Source organism: Elephas maximus, chromosome 4 (genome assembly GCF_024166365.1).
Source record: "Elephas maximus indicus isolate mEleMax1 chromosome 4, mEleMax1 primary haplotype, whole genome shotgun sequence".
NCBI lineage: Eukaryota > Metazoa > Chordata > Mammalia > Proboscidea > Elephantidae > Elephas > Elephas maximus.
This window is the reverse complement of record NC_064822.1, coordinates 167,438,321-167,462,122: the sequence shown is the minus strand read 5'-3', so window position 1 is coordinate 167,462,122 and position 23,802 is coordinate 167,438,321. Positions and strand designations below refer to the sequence as shown.

General features: G+C 41.5%; 2 protein-coding genes across 2 annotated transcripts in view; one reads left to right on the top strand and one right to left on the bottom strand.

Moving 5' to 3' along the window:
• UTP20 (UTP20 small subunit processome component) overlaps positions 1 to 22,062 on the bottom strand; it is a 182,576-nt gene extending 160,514 nt beyond the window's left edge. Inside the window, exons 1-2 of the mRNA XM_049884168.1 lie at positions 21,358 to 22,062; positions 18,755 to 18,807 (exon numbers count right to left, since the gene is read on the bottom strand). The gene's annotated coding sequence lies outside the window, so the exon portion shown is untranslated. The remainder of the gene's footprint in view (positions 1 to 18,754; positions 18,808 to 21,357) is intronic.
• Positions 21,392 to 23,802, top strand: part of SLC5A8 (solute carrier family 5 member 8) — a 52,285-nt gene continuing 49,874 nt past the window's right edge. The window contains exon 1 of the mRNA XM_049884169.1: positions 21,392 to 22,137. Within this exon, the coding sequence (XP_049740126.1) occupies positions 21,787 to 22,137 (351 nt within the window). The 5' untranslated portion in view covers positions 21,392 to 21,786. The remainder of the gene's footprint in view (positions 22,138 to 23,802) is intronic.

Sequence of the window (23,802 nt, the reverse complement as noted above, 5' to 3'; positions counted from 1 at the left end):
CACAGTGGCAGAGATATGGTGGCAGCAGTATGAGTGGCAGGAACCAGGAGACCAGCATGAGGTGGCTGCAGTGGGCATGTCGACCCACAGAGAGAGGCCTGAGCATACCTCTTGTCGGCTTGTTGGCAGAGTAGGGTGCCTCCAGGCACTCATCAGCAGAACTAAAAAGTTGTAACAGTTGCCAGAGCTGGGCAGAGGCCAAAAGAAGACCCAGTGGCAGGCACCGCCAAGAGAAGTGCTTCCTGCCTACAGGCATGGCCAAGAAGAAGCTGAGAGTGATCTTGATGGGAAGCTTTCCTGACTGAAGAACTGTACCCTGTCTCCTGAGTTGTATCCTGTTACTTCCAAGTTGATCCTGATTCTGAGTTGTAGCCTGTTACTTCCCTAAAAAAACACATAATTATGAGAATGGTTTGTGAGTTCCGTGTGGACGTTGCAATGAGTTACTGAACCCAGCAGAGGAGTAGAGAGTACTGTGGGGGAGGAAGGGTGGCTGGTGTCAGGAATAGTGAAAAAGTTAGAGTGGAGGTATGTCTGAATCAGCTTTGGGCTGACACTGATTCTTACCCCTCAAAATAGCATGTTGTAAATCCTAACCTCTGCCTGTGGGGAGCTCAGATGGCACAGTGGTTAAGTATTCAACTGCTAACCAAAAGTTTGGCAGTTTGTATCCACCAGACACTCCTTGGAAACCCTACAGGGCAGTTCTACTCTGTCCTGTAGGGTCACTACGAGTTGAATCGATTCAACGGCAAAGGGCTTTTGGGTTTTATACCTGTGGTTATAATCCCATGTGGGAATGAGTTGTCTCTGTTATGTTAATGAGTCAGAATTTGTGTAGGGTGTACCTTGAGTCTTTCAAGATATAAAAAGAGATTAAACAAGCAATCGAAAGAAGCAGAGATGGGGGAGGAGAGATGCTAAGCCACATGAAGATCCCCCGGCAACAGACACTCAAAGGAGCAAGGACCTTCCTACAGACCTGGCAGAGAGACGAAGCCTTCCCCTAGAGCTGGTGCTCTGAATTTGGACTTCTAGCCTCCTAAACTGTGAGAAAATACATTTGTTTGTTAAACCCATCCACTTGTGGTATTTCTGTTATAGCAGCACTAGATAATTAATACACCAATTAAAAAAAATTTGTACTTACTGTTTTTTGTGTCTTCTGTTTAAGAAATCTTTACCAACTACAAATTAATTCCAGTAATGTTTTAGCATATCTCAGTAATATTTTAGAGACCACAAGTTCAAGTGACTTGTCATAAATAACAGATGTCAATTCATGTTGCAATTTCAGTTACTTTTAAAAGAGCCTTAAAATTTTCATTTCCAGGTAGAGCCCAAGAGCCAACGAATGTACATAGAGATGTCACATTTCAGTAAAATACTGTGTTAGCCTTATTTATCTTTTTAGATTCAGCTCTTAACCCACAAATTACATGGAAAAACTCAAAGTGTTGTTTTCTCTACTTTTTTTTTTAAATGAGAGATTTCTTGGCTTAAATGAAAAAGCTCCCTTTTAGAGCAACAGGCTTTTGTTCTGATGTTGTCATTTAGTAGCAAATCATTATTCTACTGAGCCACAGTTACCTCATCTGCAAAAATAGGAGAATTGCTGCCCTGCCAATACCATTATTATAATAGCAACAACAACGGCAATAATAGCAACAAGATGGTAAAGTACTTACCACACGCCAATACTTTATGGAGCAGCAACGAGGGGAAGGCATACTGCCAAGAACTTTGGTGAATAAGGGTGAGTATGAATCTGAGACATACAGTTATGAGGGGTGACAGAAAAGTACCTTAAATGGCCAAAAGTTTTCATGTAAATATTAATTCCTGAGGGAGCAACATCATTTGATTATCTCTGGAGAAGTGTTCTTTCTTAGACAGTTCTTTGTGAAGAACAGCAAAAGCCTTTATAACATTCTACACAAGTGACAGGAAACCCTGGTGGCATAGTGATTAAGTGCTATGGCTGCTAACCAAAAGGTCAGCAGTTCAGATCCGCCAGGTGCTCCTTGGAAACTCTATGGGGCAGTTCTACTCTGCCCTACAGGGTTGCTATGAATCAGAATCGACTTGATGACAGTGGGTTTGGTTTTTGGTTTTACACGAGTGACAAACCAAGGTAGGACTCACAGAGCTAAATACGTAAAAGGTATAGTGGTTGAACACAAACCCTTAATTTGACATTCATATTTGATGTGGTACACACATCTATGGCTCTGTTTTGTTAGTGCTTGCTCAGCATCTATCTTTTTCATTGACAATTTCAGGAGGCTGAAATCTCTTTCAAATTCTGCCATGGATCAAAACCATCTTGGAAAACTCTTTTAAGCACTGTTGGGAGAGCCAATTTACAAGTCCCATCAGAAAACCTGTCTGCTTGCTTTATAATGTTATTTTTAACCAAAAGTGGTATGAGCCTACTTGGCGCCAGACTTCACTTAGACAGAGCCTAAAATCACAACCTCCTTCCAAGGAATATTGGCATCAGCCTAACTGTTTAAATAGAAGTACCCAGGCATGGAGTTACCAGACTTAGCAAACAAAAATACAGAATGCTGAATTAAATTTGAATTTCAGACAAATAAGAAGTAGTTTTTTAGAACAAGGACGTCCCAAGCTTATCCTAAATTCAAATTTGACTGCACATCTGTATTTTATCTGGCAACCCTACCGAGGCTCTCTAAAGAATTCCAAAGAGAAGTTTGCAAAACTTCTTTGTACAATGGCACATAACAGGAATAGGATACAGTCTCCCAAGGCAACCACCTTGCAGGGGTTAGTCCTCATTTACATGCCTACATTATGAGATGTTTTCAAAGAAGGGACCACCTCATCTTATTGGCAGAATCCATAACATTATAGCCAACAAAACACACACCAGGGCAACCAGCCACAAAAGGTGTGCAAATTTCTTCAGTGCACGTTATCACACCTTGGCTAATCTCTTAAATCAGCAAATAAACAGTTTCTTGTAATCTCCCAAAGTCTACCTATGTTTATTTAATGTGAGCCAGATCAACTGGTTTGATTCAAATATCATAAGGAATAGTGGATAAAACAAATAGAAAAGTTGTACTACCACCACAGCAAATGAAAAGGGAGATTCCCTATTAAAGACTGGTCTACACGGACCAGTTCCTGGTCTTAATTCTGTTTCCTCTGACATCAGAGGCAGACAGGTAGGTTTCTAAGGGAGTGCCCCAGTGTCTCATGCCTTTGTTGTTTAACCATTATCTTGTAACAGCAACTTATCACTACATACCCAAGCAGTAACACACTGCCAGAACCTAGAAGGCTTACAGAAATGAGAGAGCTGAGGCGGTGATGCATACGGACAGGAATTTTTGAACCTTTCAAGTATTTTAATGATGCTTATTATTTAGCCAGCTTTTTCCTTCTATACTCAATGTGAATTTCCTTGGAATCTCTTTTCTTTGTACTTTCAGCAGTTTCTAGTTTATTCCGAAAAGTGAAAAGTTACTTTTCTGTATAAGGAAATCTACAGAAGAATTCTGCCAGAAAGCAGGAAAGCAAATACGGAGTCTTTACTCATTCTTTCGATGGGAAATGAACTAAGATATATGTATATATTATTTAGGCTTTCTCTGATTAGCTAATTATTTCTTTCAAGATTTGTATCTCACTGTGTACAAGGTAATATTCCCCAAGTTGGGAGAAAGTTGAGAAGTGTTACTGCTTTTGCAAGCCTGAGTCTTGCTTTGAGGGTAGAAAATAATTTAAACATCAGTGATGAAAGAATTCTAAGAAGTTCAAGGAAAATTAGCAAATGAAAAAAGAAAAGAGAGAGAAACAATCACGAACTCTAAGAAAAACAAAAGAAAGTCAGTTTCTTCTTAGCACACCATGTGACTTGGTTGTGAATCACATTTGCACAGGCATAATTAAATATATGCTGAATTTTGCTCTAACAAATATATCTCTATCGGGAAGTTTGGGGATGGGAAGTGTGCGTATATGTGTGAAGTTGGGGGAATGGATGGGACCATGGTAAGACAGATAAAGCCTCAGTTTTCCTAGTAGAAAGTTAGTAGAAAATACCTAGATTTTAAAATATCAAGAGATAGCCACAGGAAATGGCTATTTACAAATACTGAGGTCAATACTACAAGAAAAAGCTAAAAGAATAAAAAAAGAAAAAATATAAAGCTTTTTTTCTGGGGAGTAGGAATCAGGTGTGAAGACACTTTTAGGACACGATATTATAAGTTTGGTTATAAGCCTATATGTAGTACTATCTGTCTTTTTTACCCACATATGTGTATTAGCTTAACAAAATTAAAATTTTAATTAAAAAAATTCAGGGACCCTCAAAGGAATAACAAATTAAAAAACAAAAACAACAAGAGGAGATGATTGTTTCGGGGGCTCTTGTTGTTAGGTGCTGTTGAGTCGGTTCTGACTCATAGTGACTCTATGTACAACAGACAAAACACTGCCTGGTCCTGCACCATCCTCACAATCATTACGCTTGAGCCCATTGTTGTAGCCACAGTGTCAGCCCATCTCTTTGAGGGTCTTCCTCTTCTTTGCTTACCCTCTATTTTACCAAACACAATGCCCTCCTCCAGGGATTGACCCCTGCTGATAACATGTCCAAAGTATGTGAGACGTAGTCTAGCCATCCTTGCTTCTAAGAAGCATTCTGGTCGTACTTTTTCCAAGACAGATTTGTTGTTCTGGGGGTAGAGAGTGGAATATGTTTCGTTCCAAACAACTTTTATGGATAAATAGACTTCAGGAACATAACCTGTACATTAGGATGAAACTTTCTACATTTCAAACCCAATGGTGATACAAGATGTCCCTTAGGAGATTCTAGATACAGCCTAGCTGCTCTCATCTTGCCTCCTTGTTCAACTCTTTCCCACCACCTGTTGGGGGTGAATAGCACAGCTTCTCGGATGATTGCAAAGCATCAGCCCTAACAAAGCTAATGCATCTATTTTCACTTAGAAATAAAAATAGGAATTAAATTTTTTTAATGGGCTCTTTCCAGATCAGAGAGTGAGCTGGAAAACTTAAACCTTCTTTCTTTCTTTGGACTGATTTTTTTCCCAGAGGTGAAGGGGTTTACAATGACACTTAGGGGCAGTGCTTTTTCCAGATTAAACACACAGGGGCTGCGGAAGATAAATTAAATTGACAATAAGTTCAGTGTAATAGGACTTTGTAAATTTTCTGAATTCTTAATCAAACTTTCAACTTCCTGGGACAAGAGAAAGCTCTCAACCTACTTCGTGCAGGTTGGGCTCCTTGTATTTTCTACTTGGGTAGCAAAATCCTTCCAACTGCTGGGATTTGAAAAGCAGCCGGGCTGAGTAGGAGCATTTCTCATATCTGCGTTAGGCCAAGTTTCCCCAGGAACCAATTATCCTTTGGCATCAAACTCCCATTAGCCAGTGAAAGTCTACTCCAGTTCCAACACACCACCTGGTCTAGATGGCTGCCCTTAGGAGAGGAAGGTACATAAGGGACACCCACAGTGCCAGTGACAGAGTTGTTATAATGTATGGAGACATTCCTTCCTCCCACCCTTAGAAGAAAGGAATTCTGAGTGTTCATTCTCTGCGTTTGGCTCTTCTCTGCATTTTAGAAGCTCTGGGCCCATTTGCTGCAGCAGAAAGACAGTTCTGTACTAGCTCTGTCTCAGGGAGGGCTGGACCGGACCCTACCCTCACCAGAACCTCCAACGACAGCTGCCCATGCCACATGGAACTGGAGAGTCAAGGGCTGCTCTGGTGCTACAAGGACATGACATCTCCCTTAGGTGTTTCTAGGTCTCAGGAGCAGTAAAAGTGCACATTGTCTTAAGCCTGACATACAAAACTTGAGAAATGAAGTAAATTAGAGAAGGGGTACCTGCTCTGAGATAGGTATCCTTACTTTGCAAAAGGATTCACCAAAGGACTTCTTAGACTATTGTTGTTGTTAGGTGCTATAGAGTCAATTTCGACTCATAGTGACCCCATGTGACAGATTTCTAGGCTGCAATCTTTACAGGAGTAGGTCATCAGGTCTTTCTCCAGTGGAGCCTCTGGGTGGGTTTGAACTGCCAACCTTTTAGTAAGCTGCTAACAAAAACTCCATTTGCTGAACATCTTTTTCAGACACGTATAGAACGAAAGTGCTGTAGCTGGGTATAAATGCTGTCTAAAAAAGAAACAACAAAACAAAACAAACGAACAACCCTGGCCTGAACTATTCTTATGAATTGTTTCCTGCTATTACAGATTTTCTCACTTTCTTCATAAGTCTTATCTCCGTAATTAAAATATAAGATGTTTAAAGTCAAGGATTACATGACAAACTTCTTTTTATCTGAATTCCTAGTGTAGATCTTACATAGTAGGTACTCAACATATGATGTGCGTTGATGATGACATTTACAAATACTTTCTTCTATTTATACAAAATATTGAGGAATATCCATCACAAAAACCAGAGTTAAATTAAGGGTATATTAGGTCTTTTTGCTACTCTACATTTTCTAATTTTTCTACAATGACTGGGTAGAGGGGGAGGGAGGGAATCTCTGCTGCCTATGGTATCCTTCCTTCCTTAAAGAAAAAAGAGTCACAAACGTTTTTGAATATAATAATGACAAAATAAAATGTAACAACAAAAAAAGCTAACTTTTGTTGAGTACTAACTATAGGCCAGGGACTGCTTTCAGCATTTTATCTGTTAGCCCATTTAATCCTAAAAATGATTTTTCTAATCACAGATATCTCACCATTGTCTACAGAAACTCATCTTTTGCTTAAAAGCTGGGTTATTTCCCAATTTTACAAAAAGCAGATTGACACTGTGGGATTGCAGTCATCATGATGCAGTAACACTTATACATTCATTTGAAAGACTTTACGGAAATGGTTAATGTATTGGCTCAAAGGTGTGGTACTTTCATCTATCATGAACCTGGGACTTGTTTGTGTCACAAATAGAGATGCAAACAAACTAAAGTCATTGTTTCTTATACTAGAGATTTTGAAACTGGGAGTAGGCTGGGACCCACATCAGTGCCTCTTGACACAAGGAGAACTCACTCACTACATCCCAACTAATTAACATTACGAAGCACAGAGCAACCACACAAGTACTTGAAATCACTGTATAGAGTCTATATCATACAACGTTTCCATGGTTGGCCATCTCCAAAAACCAAACTCATTGCTGTTGAGTCAATTCTGACTCATGGTGACCCCATGTGTAGCAGAGTAGAATTGCTCCATGGGGATTTCTTGGATGTAATCTTTACAGAAACAGATCTCCAGGCCTTTCTTCCATGGTGCTGCTAGCTCTCAAGATTCCCCCATCAGATGGTCAAAGGAAGCTAACTTATTCTACCTGAGATTCTCTCATGTTTCCAGGGAGGTAAATACCATAATGAAAGCAAAGAAAAGTCAGCACCAGCCAACGGCCAGCCCCTTCACCCCACCCAAACCAGAAAAGCAGGAACCTACTGCATCATGTGCCTGTCAGTTTGTCATACTGTGGTGGCTTGTGTGTTGCTGTGATACTGGAAGCTTTGCTACTGGTATTTCAAATACCAGCAGGGTCACCCTTGGGGGACAGATTTCAATGGAGCTTCCAGACTAAAACAGACTGGGAAGAAAGACCTGGCAGCCTACTTCTGAAAAAATTGCTCAGTGAAAACCTTATGAATAGCAGTGGAACACTATGTGATACAGTGCCAGAAGATGAGCCCCTCAGGTTGGAAAGCACTCAAAATACGACTAGGAAAGAGCTGCCTCCTCAAAGTAGAAAAAAAAGTTGGAGTCAAGCTTTCAGGACCTTCATTTGCTGATGTGGCATGAATCAAAATGATAAGAATCAGCTGTAAACATTCATTAATAATTGGGACTTGGAATGTATGAAGCATGGATCTAGGAAAATTGGAAGGGGTCAAAAATGAAATGGAATGCGTAAACATCAATATTCTAGGCATTAGTGAGCTGAAATGGACTGGTATTGGCCATTTTGAATCAGACAGTCATATGGTCCACTATGTCGGGAATGACAAATTGAAGAGGAATAGCACTGCATTTGTAGTCAAAAAGAACATTTTGAGATCTACCCTGAAGTACAACACAGTCAGTGACAGGATAATATCCATATGCTTACAAAGAAACCCAGTTAATACGACTATTATTCAAATGTACACACCAAATTGAAGTTTTTACCAACTTCTGCAGTCTGGAATTGATTACACTTGCAATCAAGATGCATTGATAATTAGTGATGATTGGAATGTGAAAGCTGGAAACAAAGAAGGATCAGTAGTTGGAAAGTATGGCCTTAGCGGTAGAAATAAGGCCAGAGATGGCATGACAGAATTTTCAAGACCAACAACTTCTTCATTGCAAATACTTTTTTCAGCAACATAAACAGTGACTATACAGGTGGACCTCACCAGATGGAATACACAGGAATCAAGCTGACTATATTTGTGGAAAGAGGCGATGGAAAAGCTCAGTGTTAATATCATCAGTCAGAACAAGGCCAGGGGCTGACTTCGGAACAGACCATTGATTGCTCATATGTAAATTCAAGTTGAAGTTGAAGAAAATTAGAACAAGTCTATGAGAACCAAAGTACGACCTTGAGTATATCCCACCTGAATTTAGAAACCTTCTCAAGAATAGATCTGACACGTTGAACACTAACGACTGAAGACCAGATGGGTTGTGGAATGACATCAATGACATCATACATGAAGAAATCAAGAGGTCATTAAAAAGACAAGAAAGAAAGAAAAGACCAAAATGAATGTCAGAAGAGACTCTGAAACTTGCTCTTGAATGTAGAATAGCTAAAGCCAAAGGAAGAAATGATGAAGTAAAAAGCTGAACAAAGATTTCAAGGGGTGGCTCAAGAAGACAAAGTATTATAATGACATATGCAAAGACCTGGAGTTAGAAAAATAAAAGGAAAGAACACACTCAGCATTTCTCAAGCTGAAAGAACTGAAGAAAAAATTCAAGCTTCAAGTTACAATATTGAAGGATTCTACAGGGAAAATAGTAATCGACCAAGGAAGCGTCAAAAGAAGATAGAGGGAATACACAGAATCACTATACCAAAAAGAATTGGTTGACCTTCAACCATTTTCAGGAGGTAGCATATGACCAAGAACCAATGGTACTGAAGGAAGAGATCCAAGCTACACTGAAGGCTGTGGTGAGAAACAAGGCCCCAGGAATTGATGGAATACCAACTGAGATGTTTCAACAAAGGGATGCAGTGCTTGAAGCACTCACTTGTTTATACCAAGAAATGTGGAAGACAGCTACCTGGCCAGCCCACTGGAAGAGATCCGTATTTGTACCCATTCCAAAGAAAGGTGAACCAACAGAATGTGGAAATTACTGAACAATATCATTAATATCACACACAAGTAAAACTTTGCTGAAGATCATTCAAAAGTGGTTGCAGCAGTACATCGACAGGGGACTGCCAGAAATTCAAGCCAGATTCAGAAGAAGACATGGAACAAGAGATATCATGGCTGATGTCAGCTGGACCCTGGCTGAAAGCAGAGTGTACCAGAAAGATATTTACCTGTGTTTTAAGACTGTGCAAAGGCATTCAACTGTGTGGATCATAACCAATTAGGGATAACATTGGGAAGAATGGGAACTCCAGAACACTTAATTGTGCTCATAAGGAGCCTGTACATAGATCAAGAGGCATTTGTTCGAACAGAACAAGCAGATACTGCGTGTTTTAAAGTCAGGAAAGGTGTGTGTCAGGGTTGTATCCTTTCAGCACACTTATTCGATCTGTATGCTGAGCAAATAATCCTAGAAACTGGACTATATGATGAAGAATGCGGCATCAGGATTGGAGGAAGACTCATTAACAACCTGCATACACAGATGACACAGGCTTGCTTGCTGAAAGGAAGACAACTGATGAAGATCAAAGACTACGCTAGGCCTTTTTTCCAACTCTGGGTGGACTTGAACCTCCAACCTTTCAGGTAACAGCTGAGTGCATTAACATGTACATTGCCCAGGGACTGCCCTTTTATAGAGCTCCTAAATGTGAGTACTTGTAGGTCTATCCTCTTGAGCTGGTCAGTTTTCCAAGAAAGGAATCTTCTGTTGTCTTGACTGAGAGAGCACAAGGCTGGTAGTCAGCATGCTGGGAGTCTAGTAGGGAAAAGGATGGGGTGGGTGTCTATCCCATTCATGAGGCAAGCTTTCTCTAATATCTGTTTTCTTGTAAAATGTTTCACTACAGCCCTTAACTATGACTGATGCCCTCAAGCCAGAGGAAAGGTACCTTTCCTGGAAAGGGTACCTTTGGTTTTCTGCCAAGAAGAAGGGAAGGCCAGTTAGTTACCTGGCTGCCAAGCCCGGGAGAGGGGGAGAGGTGTGGTTTCTAAACATTCCTTATGTAAGTCTTCTGGTTTTTCATCCTACCTTATACCCTACCTTTAGAAGCATATGGCTTCTTGAATTTCTAACCCTTTCTAGGGGTTTTCTATAGAACAAATTCTTTTGTTCGTATTGGCTTCCTTCCCTTAAGGGATTTGACAAGTGAAGAAAGTGAAACCTATGTCACTTTCCAGTTGTTAATCTGCATCCATTCTTCCAAAATTATATTAGATCTTGTCTGTACTCATCTCTTCTCCCCTTCGCTTTGTCCTTCTGGATTAATGCCTTTTCTGTTCCTTTGATGTCCTTTTAGGGGAGTTTCAGGATAATGGCGCACATACAATCCACAAACCTTACTCATCATTTTTAATTCTTTGTATATAACTTTTTATATGCAAAAAGGGATTTGAGATTGACTACAATAAAAAATACATATACAAACAGGTTGAAATTTGGGTGAAAAAAACAACAAAAATCGAATAGTGAAAGAATGGAAAGATTTGTGCTAGAAAACCAGGCAAGGACATTGGACGTGGTTGTGAAAGTTGGCCTCACTTAACTGCAGCAGTTCTGATAAAAGGAGAAACCGGAGCATCATGGCCCTTGTTATCGGACAGAAGGCACTCCGGGGCATCAGATAAAACTTCTCCTTCTAAACTCACTTAGTGGGTTGATTACTTAATGGAAAGTACACGGTGCTACAGATCTGAATCCATTACATTGAGGAGGTTAGGGTGAGAGCCAGATAAGAAAGAAACAAAAGGGAAGAAGATGGGTGTGTGTGGGTAGAGACGTTGACTCATTTGAGCCTCTCCCAAACCGTGTGATGACACTGGCTGTTGTCACTCACTCCCATTTCTCCAGTGCTTTACTCAGTGTTCTCTAGTGGAAGGACACTACGGAAGTGCTCTGCAAAGGAATTCTTATATTCTTGTCTTCCTTTGTCATTTGAAAAGGACATTCTCAAAGCCCCCTAGCAGCTGTGATTGTGATTTCAAGGAAAAGAATAAGCAGGCGGTAGGGGGTTATGAGGAGCCTGCATTGCATAAGTGGTTTGTAATTGGCTGCTAACCTAAAGGTTGGCAGTTCAAACCCACCTAGTGGCTCTGCAGAAGAAAGGCCTGGTGACCTGCTTCTGTAAAGGTTACAGCTAAGAAAACCCTAAGGAGCATTGTATTTTGTATCACATGGAGTCACCATGAGTTAGAGTTGGCTGGATGGTGACGGGTTTGGCTTTTTTTTTTTTGGCTAGTGGGTTATGTTTTAAGTACGTTTTCCTCTCAATAATGAGGCAAAAGGGAGTTTTTAAAAGAATTGTTTGCTTGCTTGTTTTTCCCTAATGGAAAACACACAGATAATCAGCCTAGATCATGGTTCAATAAGATCACTCTCATATTTCCAAATTTCACTTTTAGAAATTGTTGGGTAATTCTAGATGCTGACAGGTATTGTAAAGTAGGACCATTACAACAACAGGTTTTACATTTTCGTTATGCAACAAACAGTGCTGGGTTCTGGGGGCTTACAGAGATGAGCAAGCAACCATCCCTTTCCCCAAGGACCTTCCCGTTTATCACAGGAGATAATATAATGACGTAAATGACATAAATGATTAATAGAGGAGACACCTTTCAGAGTGTCTAGTCACCCTTCCTGACCCTCAGAGTGAATCTCTGCAGCCAGGATTAGAACTCTGCCCCTCTGGTCACTGCTGATTGAATTGGAGGTCCAGGGACAGACGGCCCAAGCTGAACCAATTGAATTTTTCCAACAGGAGATTTAAAATTAGAATTCAAAGGTGCTAATTAGTCTCTGCTGCTCAAGTAATTAAGGATGTATAAGCACTGGTTTGGACATTTCTGACTAGGTACTGTGGCAAGGCAGAAAAAACCTGACTTTAGAGAAGGGGAAGAACGCCACACTTCCTAGTGACTGCTGTTGGGCTTGTGGAATCCATGACACACACACCTACATTCTTTTCTTTTGCCTTAAGCGAGTGGGTTTTATTTTAGACTGAAAAAGCCTTAATTAAAACAACTATACTATTGGCCACCACCCGTCTGTCAGTTTGTCATACTGTGGTAGCTTGCGTGATGCTATGATGCTGGAAGCTATGCCACCCGTATTTCAAATACCAGCAGGGTTACCCATGGTGGGTAGGTTTCAACAGAGCTTCCATACTAAGATAGGCTAGGAAAAAAGCCCTGGTGATCCACTTCTGAAAATCCACCAAGGAAAACACTATGGATTATAACAGAATACTGTCAGATACAGTGCTGGAAGGTGAACTCCCTAGGTCCGAAGGCACTCAAAATACACAGGGGCTGCAACAATGAATTGAGCATACCAATGATGGTGAAGATGACACAGGAGCTGGTAATGTTTCACTCTGTTGTACATGGGGTCACCATGAGTCTAAGCCAAATTGATGGCAACTACCAACAATGATATTGGAACATGATGAAGACTAAAAAAAAAAAAAAAGGGAATAAACATGCTAAAGGGGCTCAAAGAAGGGGAGGGAGTACACCGTGCAGCAGATGGTTAGGAGCCATGAAATATTTCAAGGAAATTTTTGACAAGGAAGCAAATAGTCCAAAGGACTAATGGTCCATATGAACTGCAGCCTTTAACTTAAGATCAGAACTAGAGGGTGCTCAGCTGCCGCAACTGACCACTCTGACAGGGATCACAGTAGAAGGTCCTGGTTAGAATGGATGAAAAATGTAGAACGAAACTCAGATTAAAAAAGAAAAAAGACCAGACTTACTGGTCTCAAAAGAGACTAGGGGAACCCCTAAGACTATTGCCCTAAGACAACCTTCTAACTTGAAACTAAAGACACTCCTGGAGGCCACCTTTCAGCCAAATAATAGATGAAGCTATAAGGTAAACAATAACACTCGTAAAGAATGTGCTTTCTTGTAACAATTTGCCCCAAACCAAATATAAGAATATAAGAAGGTAGGGAAGGACAGGGAAAATGAACTAATGGAAATGGGGAACCCAGGGAGGAAATGGGGAGAGTGCTTACAGTGTATGGGGACTGCAATCAGTGTCATGGAACAATTTGTATAAGAATCATTGATTGGAAAACTAATTTGCTGTTTAAACTTTCACCTAAAGTGCAATAAAATGTTCAAAAAAAAAAAAAAAAAGACTAACAGGAGGACATGGGGAGGGGGCATTTACAAGTGAAAGGAACCACATAGGGGAGTGAAACATGGCGGGGAGGAGGGGGGCAAGTTCCAAGATGAATGGTGTTGGTTACGCAATTATGCCTTCTGGAGAAAATTCAAGAGCTCTTTGAGCAGTTTGCATGGATTATGACACATGTGAGCACATTCTGGGTCCTTTTTCCTTTTGAAAATACATTACCACCAATTATCAGTCCGTTCCCATTTGCCTCACTCTCAAAACTCTGCTTTTAAAAAAAGTAGAGTCCAATCGGAAAAACTCAGGGTCCCTGCATGGCGCAAACAGTTAATATGCTCGGCAGGTAACTGAAAAGTTGGAAGTTCAAGTGCACCCAGAAGCTCCTCGGAGGAAAGGGCTGTTGATCTGCTTTGGAAAAATCAGCCACTGAAAACCCTACAGAACACACTGTTGCTCTGACACACATGGGGTCGCCATGCGTCTGAATCAACTCGATGGCAACTGGTTTGGTTGAGAAAAACTCCCATATTTCTACGGAAGAAACATCTTTTACAAAGATATGAAATAACTTATAATGCAATGCTGTAATTTTTAATATTGAAGTTCATCCTCATTTCCCTGTTTCAGGATAATTGGTAAATAAATATTTTCCAGGGAGTTGAGGTAGGTAATGGGAATTGCAAACATAATTTCACACCAGGGAAATCTGTTTGGCTTTGTTGGGTCTTCTTCTTAATATCTATATCTATGCTCTTCAGATGTAGCAAATGGCCAAAAATTACTTTTCTGGGACTAAAGTTGTTTTGCCAAACTCTAAAAACACACTAAAATATGGGACCAGAAAGAAAAGTGTACACAGCTATTGTGGTTTAAACTGCCACTTCTCACAAAATTGAAAGAACTATGCAGTTATAAGGCATTACATGAATAGGTATATTATATACTTTTATATGTTTATGAGTACACTGATTAGTGAGAGGACTAAAACTAAACTCAGTAGGAAAGTTCTGGAGAGACTAAAAAGTCAGGATTTGTACCTTGTATTTAACACCATCCACCTTTCTTAGAGAAGTATCTAATTTTTATACTATAATCACTTAGATAACTAGCCGGCAAAACTTTAAAATTGAGGGTAGCTCATGTAATGCTCTTAGCTGTTGACTTATTAACAATCTTAAATATTACTTCTTCCTAAACCAATCTTTATCATAACCTAGTTGTCTTAGTCACCTATTGCTGCTATAACAGAAATACCACAAGTGGATGGCTTTAACAAAGAGAAATTTATTTCCTCACAGTAAAGTAGGCTAAGAGTTCAAATTTAGGGTGTGAGCTCCAGGGAAGGCATTCTCTCTCTGTTGGCCTTCTCATTGATTTTCCTCCGGACTAGGAGCTTCTCTGTGTCAGGACCCCGTGTTCAAGGGTGCACTCTGCTCCCGACACTGCTTTCTTGGTTGTATGAGGTCCCCCACTCTCTGCTTGCTTCCATTTCATTTTGTCTCTTATAAGATAAAAGGTGGTGCAGGCCACACCACAGGAAATCTCCCTTCCTATTGGGTCAGGGATGTGACTTTAGGAAGGGTGTTACAACCTTACCCTAATCCTCTTTAACATAAAATTAAAATCACAAAATGGAGGACAACCACACAATACTGGGAATCAAGGCCCTGCCAAATTTGATACACACATTTTTGGGGAGACATAATCCAATCCATAGCACTAGTATTTAGAATTTCTGTGAACTCATAATTCTGTGAGTTCCTGGCATATCCTGTGAGTTATATCTGATACAGCTGTAATCTCTTCAGAATAGAAATCATTGTAACATTTTCTGTGTCATGAAGAGATTTTCATATTCCAGCTATGACTAGAAATATAGCTTATATGACAAAAGAATTGGGATAGTACCTTGTACATTACTAGATGAGTTTTGACTTGACTCCATCCTATAGGCCAAGTGTGTTCCTAAAAGTACAATGCAAACTGATTTTTTAAAAAAAACAAGTCACATTCAAAATGTGCTAGAGAAAGGTTTTCTTCAAGGGAGATGGGCAACTGAGTAAGGGGTAGCCTGCTGCTGTGACCGGAAGGTACTGCCCCCATCTGCTCTGTGCCCCTCCACTCTGAGTCAGCCTCTAACTTCTTCTACATTTGTGTTCTTCTCAGTTGCACTGTGGCCCAAGTCTCCTGAGTAGTGCCTTGAGAACAGCTGTTTGTCAAAATAAGGGGGAAAACTACAGAGATAGTTAGCTTTCAAGTACAGAAGAGTAAAAGTAGGACTGGTCACTGGCATGGTTAATCTGTGCTTTTAAATTTGGGAACTTCTAACTTTGCCAGTTAAGGATGATCCATGAAGAGATAATAAACATCCAGGGAAACTGGTTTCAGAGAATGAAGTCGGGTGACGATTGTGAATAAGATGGCTACAGCAGAGGCTGCTGGCCATTCACTGTTTCCATTCTCTCGTTCTTCCTTGGAAATGGGGTCTTCAGTTTTTAGTTGGGCAATAGCTCCCTGGCACGAAGCCTTTATTTTCTAGCCTCTCTTACAGCTAGATGTGACCATGTGACTAAGTTCTGTCCAATGGAATATGAGTGAAATTTATATGGACATATCCTTATTCAGCCCTTTCCTTCTTCCTGCTGAAATGGAAGCCCAGCTCTGAGGGAGACAGAATTATAAAAGAAGAGTTCGGAGCTCAAACAACATTATGAAGCTCCACCCCACTAATCCTCTATACTTCTTTAAATGTGAAAGAGAAATAAACTTATCCTACTTAAGCTATTGTTGTTTTGGTTTCTGTCACTCTCAGCTAAATCCAACACAAATTGATGAAATGGGTAAGCAAATCATGATGAAAGAAAATGACTGTCTAAATACAGCTTTAAGATTAAAAAGTAGTTCCTGATATGGTTTCCCTCATTTTTCTTCCAAAATGTCTATGAAATGCAGAAAAAGAGGAAATTTGAACATTTGAAACCAGAACAGACAGTAAACCTATTTGAGAGAGTTTTATAATAATTCCTTCCTTTGTTCATTCATTTATTGAATGTTTTTAAAATACCTGCCATGTACCAGGCCGTTCTAGACCTAGGGAGTGTTGTTAGTTTCTGTCAAGTCAATTCTGATAAAGTGATAGACACATATTATAGATCAAGTGACCAGGGAAGGTCTTTTGGAGCAGGTGACATTTGAGCAGAGACCTAAATGAAGTGAGGGTGTTCACACAGGTATCTGGAGGAAGAACGTTCATGGCGGATGGAGCAGCATGTACAAAGACCCTGGGATAGAAACAAGCTTGGCACGTTCCAGGAAGATGGTGTGGCTGGAGTGGAGTAAGTGGGGAAAAGAAGTGGTAGGAAAAGATGTCTGAGAGGTAGTTAAGGGCCAGATAATATAAGAAAAATTGTTAGGAGGTCACATTTAATCGGACTAAAAGACACACTTGGCAGTCCATTATGAAAAAGAAAGCCCCCCGAAAGTACGTGGGAAGACCTATTGTCCCTCCCCAACTATTTACCCTAGCTCAGAATCATAACATCTATCCTCATTAGGGGAGGTTAATGTCATCAGGAAAGGCCAATCAATAGAAAAGAACATCATGATTGGTAAAGCAGCAGGTCAGCAAAAATGAGGGAAACCTCAGTGAGATGGATTGACAGAAGAGCCTCAACGACGGACTCAAAAATACTAATGATCATGAGGATAGTGCAGGACCAGGTGGCCAGGAGTCGGAGCTGACTGAACAACAACAACAACAACAACAACATCCCCACTAAAGAACTGGGCATCCATTCCTCTGTTGATTGAGCATTTTCTACTAAAGTGCTTCTTTCTCTAGATAGTCAGAGGCCGCCATCTTTAGAAAACATATGTCACTTACACCTCTGGCAAGGAGCCCTGATGGCACAATGATTAAGCACCTGGCTGCTAACTGAAAGATTGGAGATTCAAACCTATCTGCCGCTCTGCAGAAGAAAAGACCTGGCGATCTACTCAAGTAAGGATTACAGCCTTGGAAACCCCAGGGGGCAGTTTTACTTTACCACACGGGGTCGTTATGAGTGGGCGCACAACAATGGCACACAACAACAGCAGTAGTCCTCTGGCATAAAGCTGACAGGGGTAGAATGAACTAGCAGTGCACGGTGAATCTTGGCAGGGGTGGAGATGGAAAAATCCCAGACGTCGTGGATGCTGCATCCTGTAGCTTTTATGATGCTATCTCCTCATGAAAGTGTGCGAGTGCCAGGCAATAACAGGAGAAAATACTGTCTCCACCCAAGAGAGTTACTATGAATGCAAACCTGATTATTACTGGGAATTAAGTTTTACCATGCCATCTACTCACAAATTTGAAAACCCAAAGGAAGAGAAAAATAAGGGTAAAACCAACATACACACTTGGTCTTTTGGCAAACACTACGTCTGGAAATTATTTTTTAATTTAAGGATAAGTAACAGAAAAACAGTCAGTGTGTGTCCTCTGAAAAAATTCTGTGAGGCAAAGGAAAAGGAACATCGTTTTGAAGACCCAAGGAAAGAGAAAACCAAAAAAATCAAACCCACTGCCGTTGAGTTGTTTCTGACTCACAGCGACCCTATAGGACAGAGTAGAACTGCACCATAGAGTTCCCAAGGAGTGCCTGGCAGATTCAAACCGCCAGCCTCTTGATTAGCAGCCGTAGCACTTAACCACTACGCCACCAGGGTTTCCCAAGGAAAGAAAAGCACATAAAAATTATTTGCTCCTGGAATGTGAAGAAATAATGAAACTTGAGAAAACTGCTAGGCATACTTAAGAGGATATAAAATGACAAGATTGTTATGAAATGAGAGCAGAAAAGGTGAAAAGATTTTAGAAAAATGGAGAGAAGATTATAGAAAAATTTCAGGGTTATTAAAATATAACAAGTAAAATCTACATTGGAAGGAGCAAAGTACAGCATCAACGTGGCAGAAAATGGAATCTATGATATGAAAGACAAATGATTTCTTAGGAGGCACATTTGAAAGAAAAAGAAGATTAAAGTGAATGATATAAAGGACGAGAGAGATTTTATTTAATAATTATAAGTGTTTCTAAAAAAGATACTAGAACAATTAGAATAACAGCAATAATTAAAGGTATGATAAAAAAAAAAAAAAAAGACCTGACTATTCAAATTGAAAGGACTTACCTTTCCAGATGATAGTAATGAAGAGTGCGATTCTAGAAATATCCTTGGAAGGTCTGGAATTATGGGTATAAAGAAAAAAAAAATCTATCAGCATTCTGCCTAAAGCAAATAACTTACAAAACCCAGTCAAATCTGTTGAGTAGAACTGCCCCCATAGGGCTGTAAAGCCTTATGAAAGCAGCCACTTCTTTCTGCCTTGGAGCAGCTGGTGGGTTTGCACAACCCACCAACATTTCAGTTAGCAGCCCAGTGCTGAAGAGGTCACCAGGGCTTCTCAAGGTACTTATAAACCAAAAACTTGTTGCCTTTGAGTCGATTCCAACCCATAGCGACCCTATAGGACAGAGTAGAACTGCCCCATAGGGTTTCCAAGGAGCAGCTGGTGAATTCGAACTGCTGACCTTTTGGTTAGCAGCTTTGTCACTTAACCACTGTGCCACCAGGGCTCCTGAGTTACTTACAAAGAAACAAAAATCTGGCCGACCTCAGACAACTCTCTAATAAGAAATGCCAGAAGACAACAGAAAAATATCTACAACTTTTTCTTTTGGTGGTGATTGGGGGAAGGTTGTGACCTAAGAATTTTTTACCCCGCTGAATTTTTTCTCCTATGTGGAGGAAAAAGGTGAATAACCTCGCACATTCAAAGGTGCAAAAACCAAAGCATTCATGAACTCCTCTTGAAAATATTATTTGAGCACATATACTAGGAACCTGAAAGATTTGACAGAGGAACGGGGTACAGATTATGCTCATGGCATTGTGTCAATGTTATAAGGCAAGGAGGCATAACTGGGGGAAACAGAGGCTGTTTCTAACAGCAAATCATCACTTAGGCCAGTCCGTTCTCACAAATTAGAAGCACTTGGTAAAGGAGCCCTGGTGGTGCAATGGCTAAGCATTGGATTCTGACCTAAAGGTCGGCAATTGGAGCTCACCAGCCACTGGGTGGGGTGGGGTGGAGGAGCTGGCAAGGGAAGGCCTGGCGATCATCTCCCGTAAAGATTGTTGTTATGTGTGTTTAATTGATTCTGACTGATAGTGATTCTATAGGACAGAGTAGAACGGCCCCATAGGGTTTCCAAGGCTGTAGTCTTTATGAAACAGACCGCCACATCTTTTTCCCACTGAGTGGCTGGTGGGTTCCATCCACCCACCTTTTGGTTAGCCGAGCACATAACCACTTCGCCAACAGGAGTCCTTGAGTTATGCTTACAGGCTGCTAAAACATATATTTAAGAACGAAATAAACTTCACCCAGTTGGACAAATTCCAAGTCAGACATTTATTTAAATGATTGAGTTACTTGGATTTATCTTCTGTTTCTCTCTTTTATTTCCTTTTGAAAATATTATACAAATAACAACAGCTTACAAAAAATAAGAGCAATAAGAGCTGATAAAGCTTTTTCTCACACACTGGGCTGGGCTAAGGAGTCCCCGGGTGATGCAAATGGTTAAAGTACTCAGCTGCTAACTGAAAGGTTGGAGGTTTGATTCGACCCAGAGGCACCTCAGAAGAAAGGCCTGGTGGTCTGTTTCTGAAAAATCATTGAAAACCCTGTGGCGTTCAGTTCTACTCCGACACACATGGAGTCATCCTGTGTGAGAGCCAATTTGGCAGCAACTGGCTTGGGCTTGGCTAAATGCAGTCCGTGGATTGTTTACAAAAGATCAGGTGACAAATTAGAAAGATGTATGAAAATGAGCAAGGAGACTTTGCTGGAGGGTGTGTTTTAGAAGAAAAACCTGAAAATCATATTTCTTTACAAGTGTGACTCATGTCATTAGTAATGTTTCAATATAAACCACATAAAATATATCTTGAGTGCTGATACTGGAAATGATCTTATTTTCCACATGCCTTCAAAAACTCATTGCCCTCAAGCGAATTGCGACTCATACTGATCCTATAGGACAGAGTAGAACTGCTCCAAAGAGTTTCCAAGGAGCACCTGGTGGATTCAAACTGGCAACTTTTGGTTCGTAGCCGTAGCACCTAACCACCATGCCACCAGGGTTTCCCATGCTTTCAAGTATCTTCATTTAAGTACAAACTTTTGTGCCTACATTTAACACACATCTACACTTAGGCTCTACCAAGAATAGCATTATGATTCGGATAACTAACTCTGAAATCAGACACAGTTTAAAAATCTTAATCTCCACCATTTCCTTGGGCAAGTGATTTAATCTCTTTAAATCACAGCTTTCTCTTTTGAAAAATGGAGATAAAGCCTATCTCAAGGGTAAGAGTCACACTAGTTAATATGTAAAGTACCAGGCATGTATGTGTCATGTCATAAAGCTCATTAAATAGCAGGTATTATTATTACTAACATCACAGCAACTACCATTTTCAAGGGATGGAGGGGATGAATGACAAGGCAGGCAACCAACAGCACAAACTTCTTCCTCTCCTTTATCATTGGTTACTTGTCAAGCAACTGTGATCCCTGCTCACTGCAAACTGTTACCCTCATGGCCCATGAAAAGATCAAATATAAAAACTCTAGTCATATATTCCCTTTAGGACAAGGACTGTTGAACTAGAAAGTTAAAATTAAAGGCATGGCAATTGCCCTTCCACCCACACTCCCCTACCTGTCGCCTGGTTATTTAAATAGTGCTTTCCAAGCTGGTGCCACTTGGTGTAATTTGTGCTGACTGCTCCCTGCGAATTCGTCGGACGCGGCTGGAGCCTCAGTCCTCCCTGCGGGCTGCCACCTGGCCGAGTGTCCCGGAGCCTCGGCGTTCCCAGCCACCCCAGCCCGGCGCCTGGGGAGCGCTCAGCGAATCTCAGAGCCGGGGTTCGAGGGGCAGCTGCCAGGCGTCCTCTGCCCCCACCTTCGCGGGCGCTCGGGCCCCGGGATTGACACCTGCAGGACGCCTCCAATCCCCGCAGGGCGCCACGCCCGCCGCGCCCCCGGCGTCTGGGAATAAGAAGTGAGCACAGGGCGACAGGGGCTCCAGCTCGCCTCTGGGACCGTGCGCTGCGGGCTTTGCGCTCAGGGCACCGGCGACGGTGGGGCCATGGAGGCGTCACGGGACATCGGCACTTTCGTGGTGTGGGACTACCTGGTGTTCGCCGCGATGCTGCTCATCTCGGCGGTCATCGGCATCTACTACGCCTTCGCGGGGGGCGGCCAGCAGACTTCCAAGGACTTCCTGATGGGCGGCCGCAGTATGACAGCCGTGCCCGTGGCGCTGTCCCTCACCGCCAGCTTCATGTCGGCTGTCACTGTCCTGGGCACCCCCTCCGAGGTGTACCATTTTGGGGCCATATACACCATCTTTGCGTTCACCTACTTCTCTGTGGTGGTCATCAGCGCCGAGGTCTTCCTCCCGGTGTTCTATAAACTGGGGATTACCAGCACCTACGAGGTAAGCGGAGAGGTGAGACCTTCAGGTTACCGGGGGGATTTTCTAGGGGGACAGGCTGTGAACTTATCACCTGGTCAAAATCTCCCCCTGTCCAGGTTCTTTGCAGCCCCTCCACCCTCTTTGGGGGAGAGGAGCCTTATAAAGGTGAAAAAAATGTCGGGACTTACTCTCACAGGTTAAAAAAAGAGGCTTCGAAAGTAAATGGAGTGGATTGGACTAGTTAATGCTAACTGAGGCCCTTTCTACTTTTAACATCTTTGAGTCTGAGCCAAAGGGAAAGATTTTAAAAGTTTTTTATTGGGGAGCGTGCTCTCTGCCAACGGAAAGGGCGGTTGGAATCCACTCAGAGGCTCTGCGGTATGAAGACCCCATGATCTGTTCCGGTAAAATTACAGCCTAGAAAACTCTAAGAAGGCACTTCTACTCTGTCACACGGGGTCGCTATAAGTGGAAAACGATGGCACCCAACAACAAACAAATGGTTCAAGTCTCAGCTCCTCCCCTTTGAAATGAATCCCCGTGTTCCAGACCCTCAAGCACCATTTGCTTTCCCAAGATACTTGGTGAAGGATTTGCACTCTTGGCCCCCTCACCCCACACGCCTTCCACGGAGAGCCTGGCACCCAATTGGTTGAGGTGCTGTATCCTTTGTACTTGCCTGAGAGGGCACATGGTACCACTTACTAGCTGCATGATCTTGGCAACTTATTTAACTTCTTGCACCTGTTTCCACATCTCAAAATGGAAATAATACCACCTCCCTCCATCTGGTTTTTGGGAGGATTAAATGAGATGATGCCAGTGTTGCGTTTAGAACAGTGCCTGGCCCAGAGTAAGTGCTGGAGAAATGTTGGCTATAATTATCATTTCTTTTTTCAATAAAATCTTACTGAGTTTTTGGTGAAAATTTACACAGCAAGTTAGGCTCCCATTTGAGAATTTCCACATAAATTGTTCAGTGACCAAACCAAATGCATTGCCATCAAGTTGATTCTGACTCATAGCAGCCCTGTAGGACAGAGTAGAACTGCCCCATAGGGTTTCCAAGGAGCTGCTGGTGGATTCCAACTGCTGACCTTTTAGTTAGCAGCTCCACTCTTAACCACTATGCCACCAGGGCTCCAAAATTAATTATACTTATTGCAATGTGTCAATATTCTCTTTTAATTGTGTTCTGTTTGTTCCCTTTCCAGTACTCTAGTTTCCTTGTCCCCTTATCTTCTCATCTTTGCTTTTGGGTAATTGTCGACGTTTTGGTCTCATACTGATAGTTTTTAAGTTGAGCACCAATCTTGCGGGTAATATCCTTTATTTTGTGTGCCACACTGCTATTTTGCTAAAAGGTGATCCCAGGGAATAGACTCAGTTCTAAGTTTAAAGAGTGTCTCCGGGCGATAGTTTCAGGGAGTCCTCTGTTCTCTACTTTTCCGTTGGCTGTGACGATTGTGGTGGTGGAATGTTCACATGATCATTAGGGAAATTCGGCTGCAAGCTTCTGACTTCTGTCTTGATGGGAAGATGGACCATTAAGAAAAACTACTATTTTCCCTGTTGCACAAGTCTACTGGTTATAGATTTTCTGAAGTTGTTTGCAGGAAGGGATTTGCAAAGATGGTGAATGTTTGGCTTAGTTTAAAGGGCTGGTGAATAGGAGTGTGTGTGTGT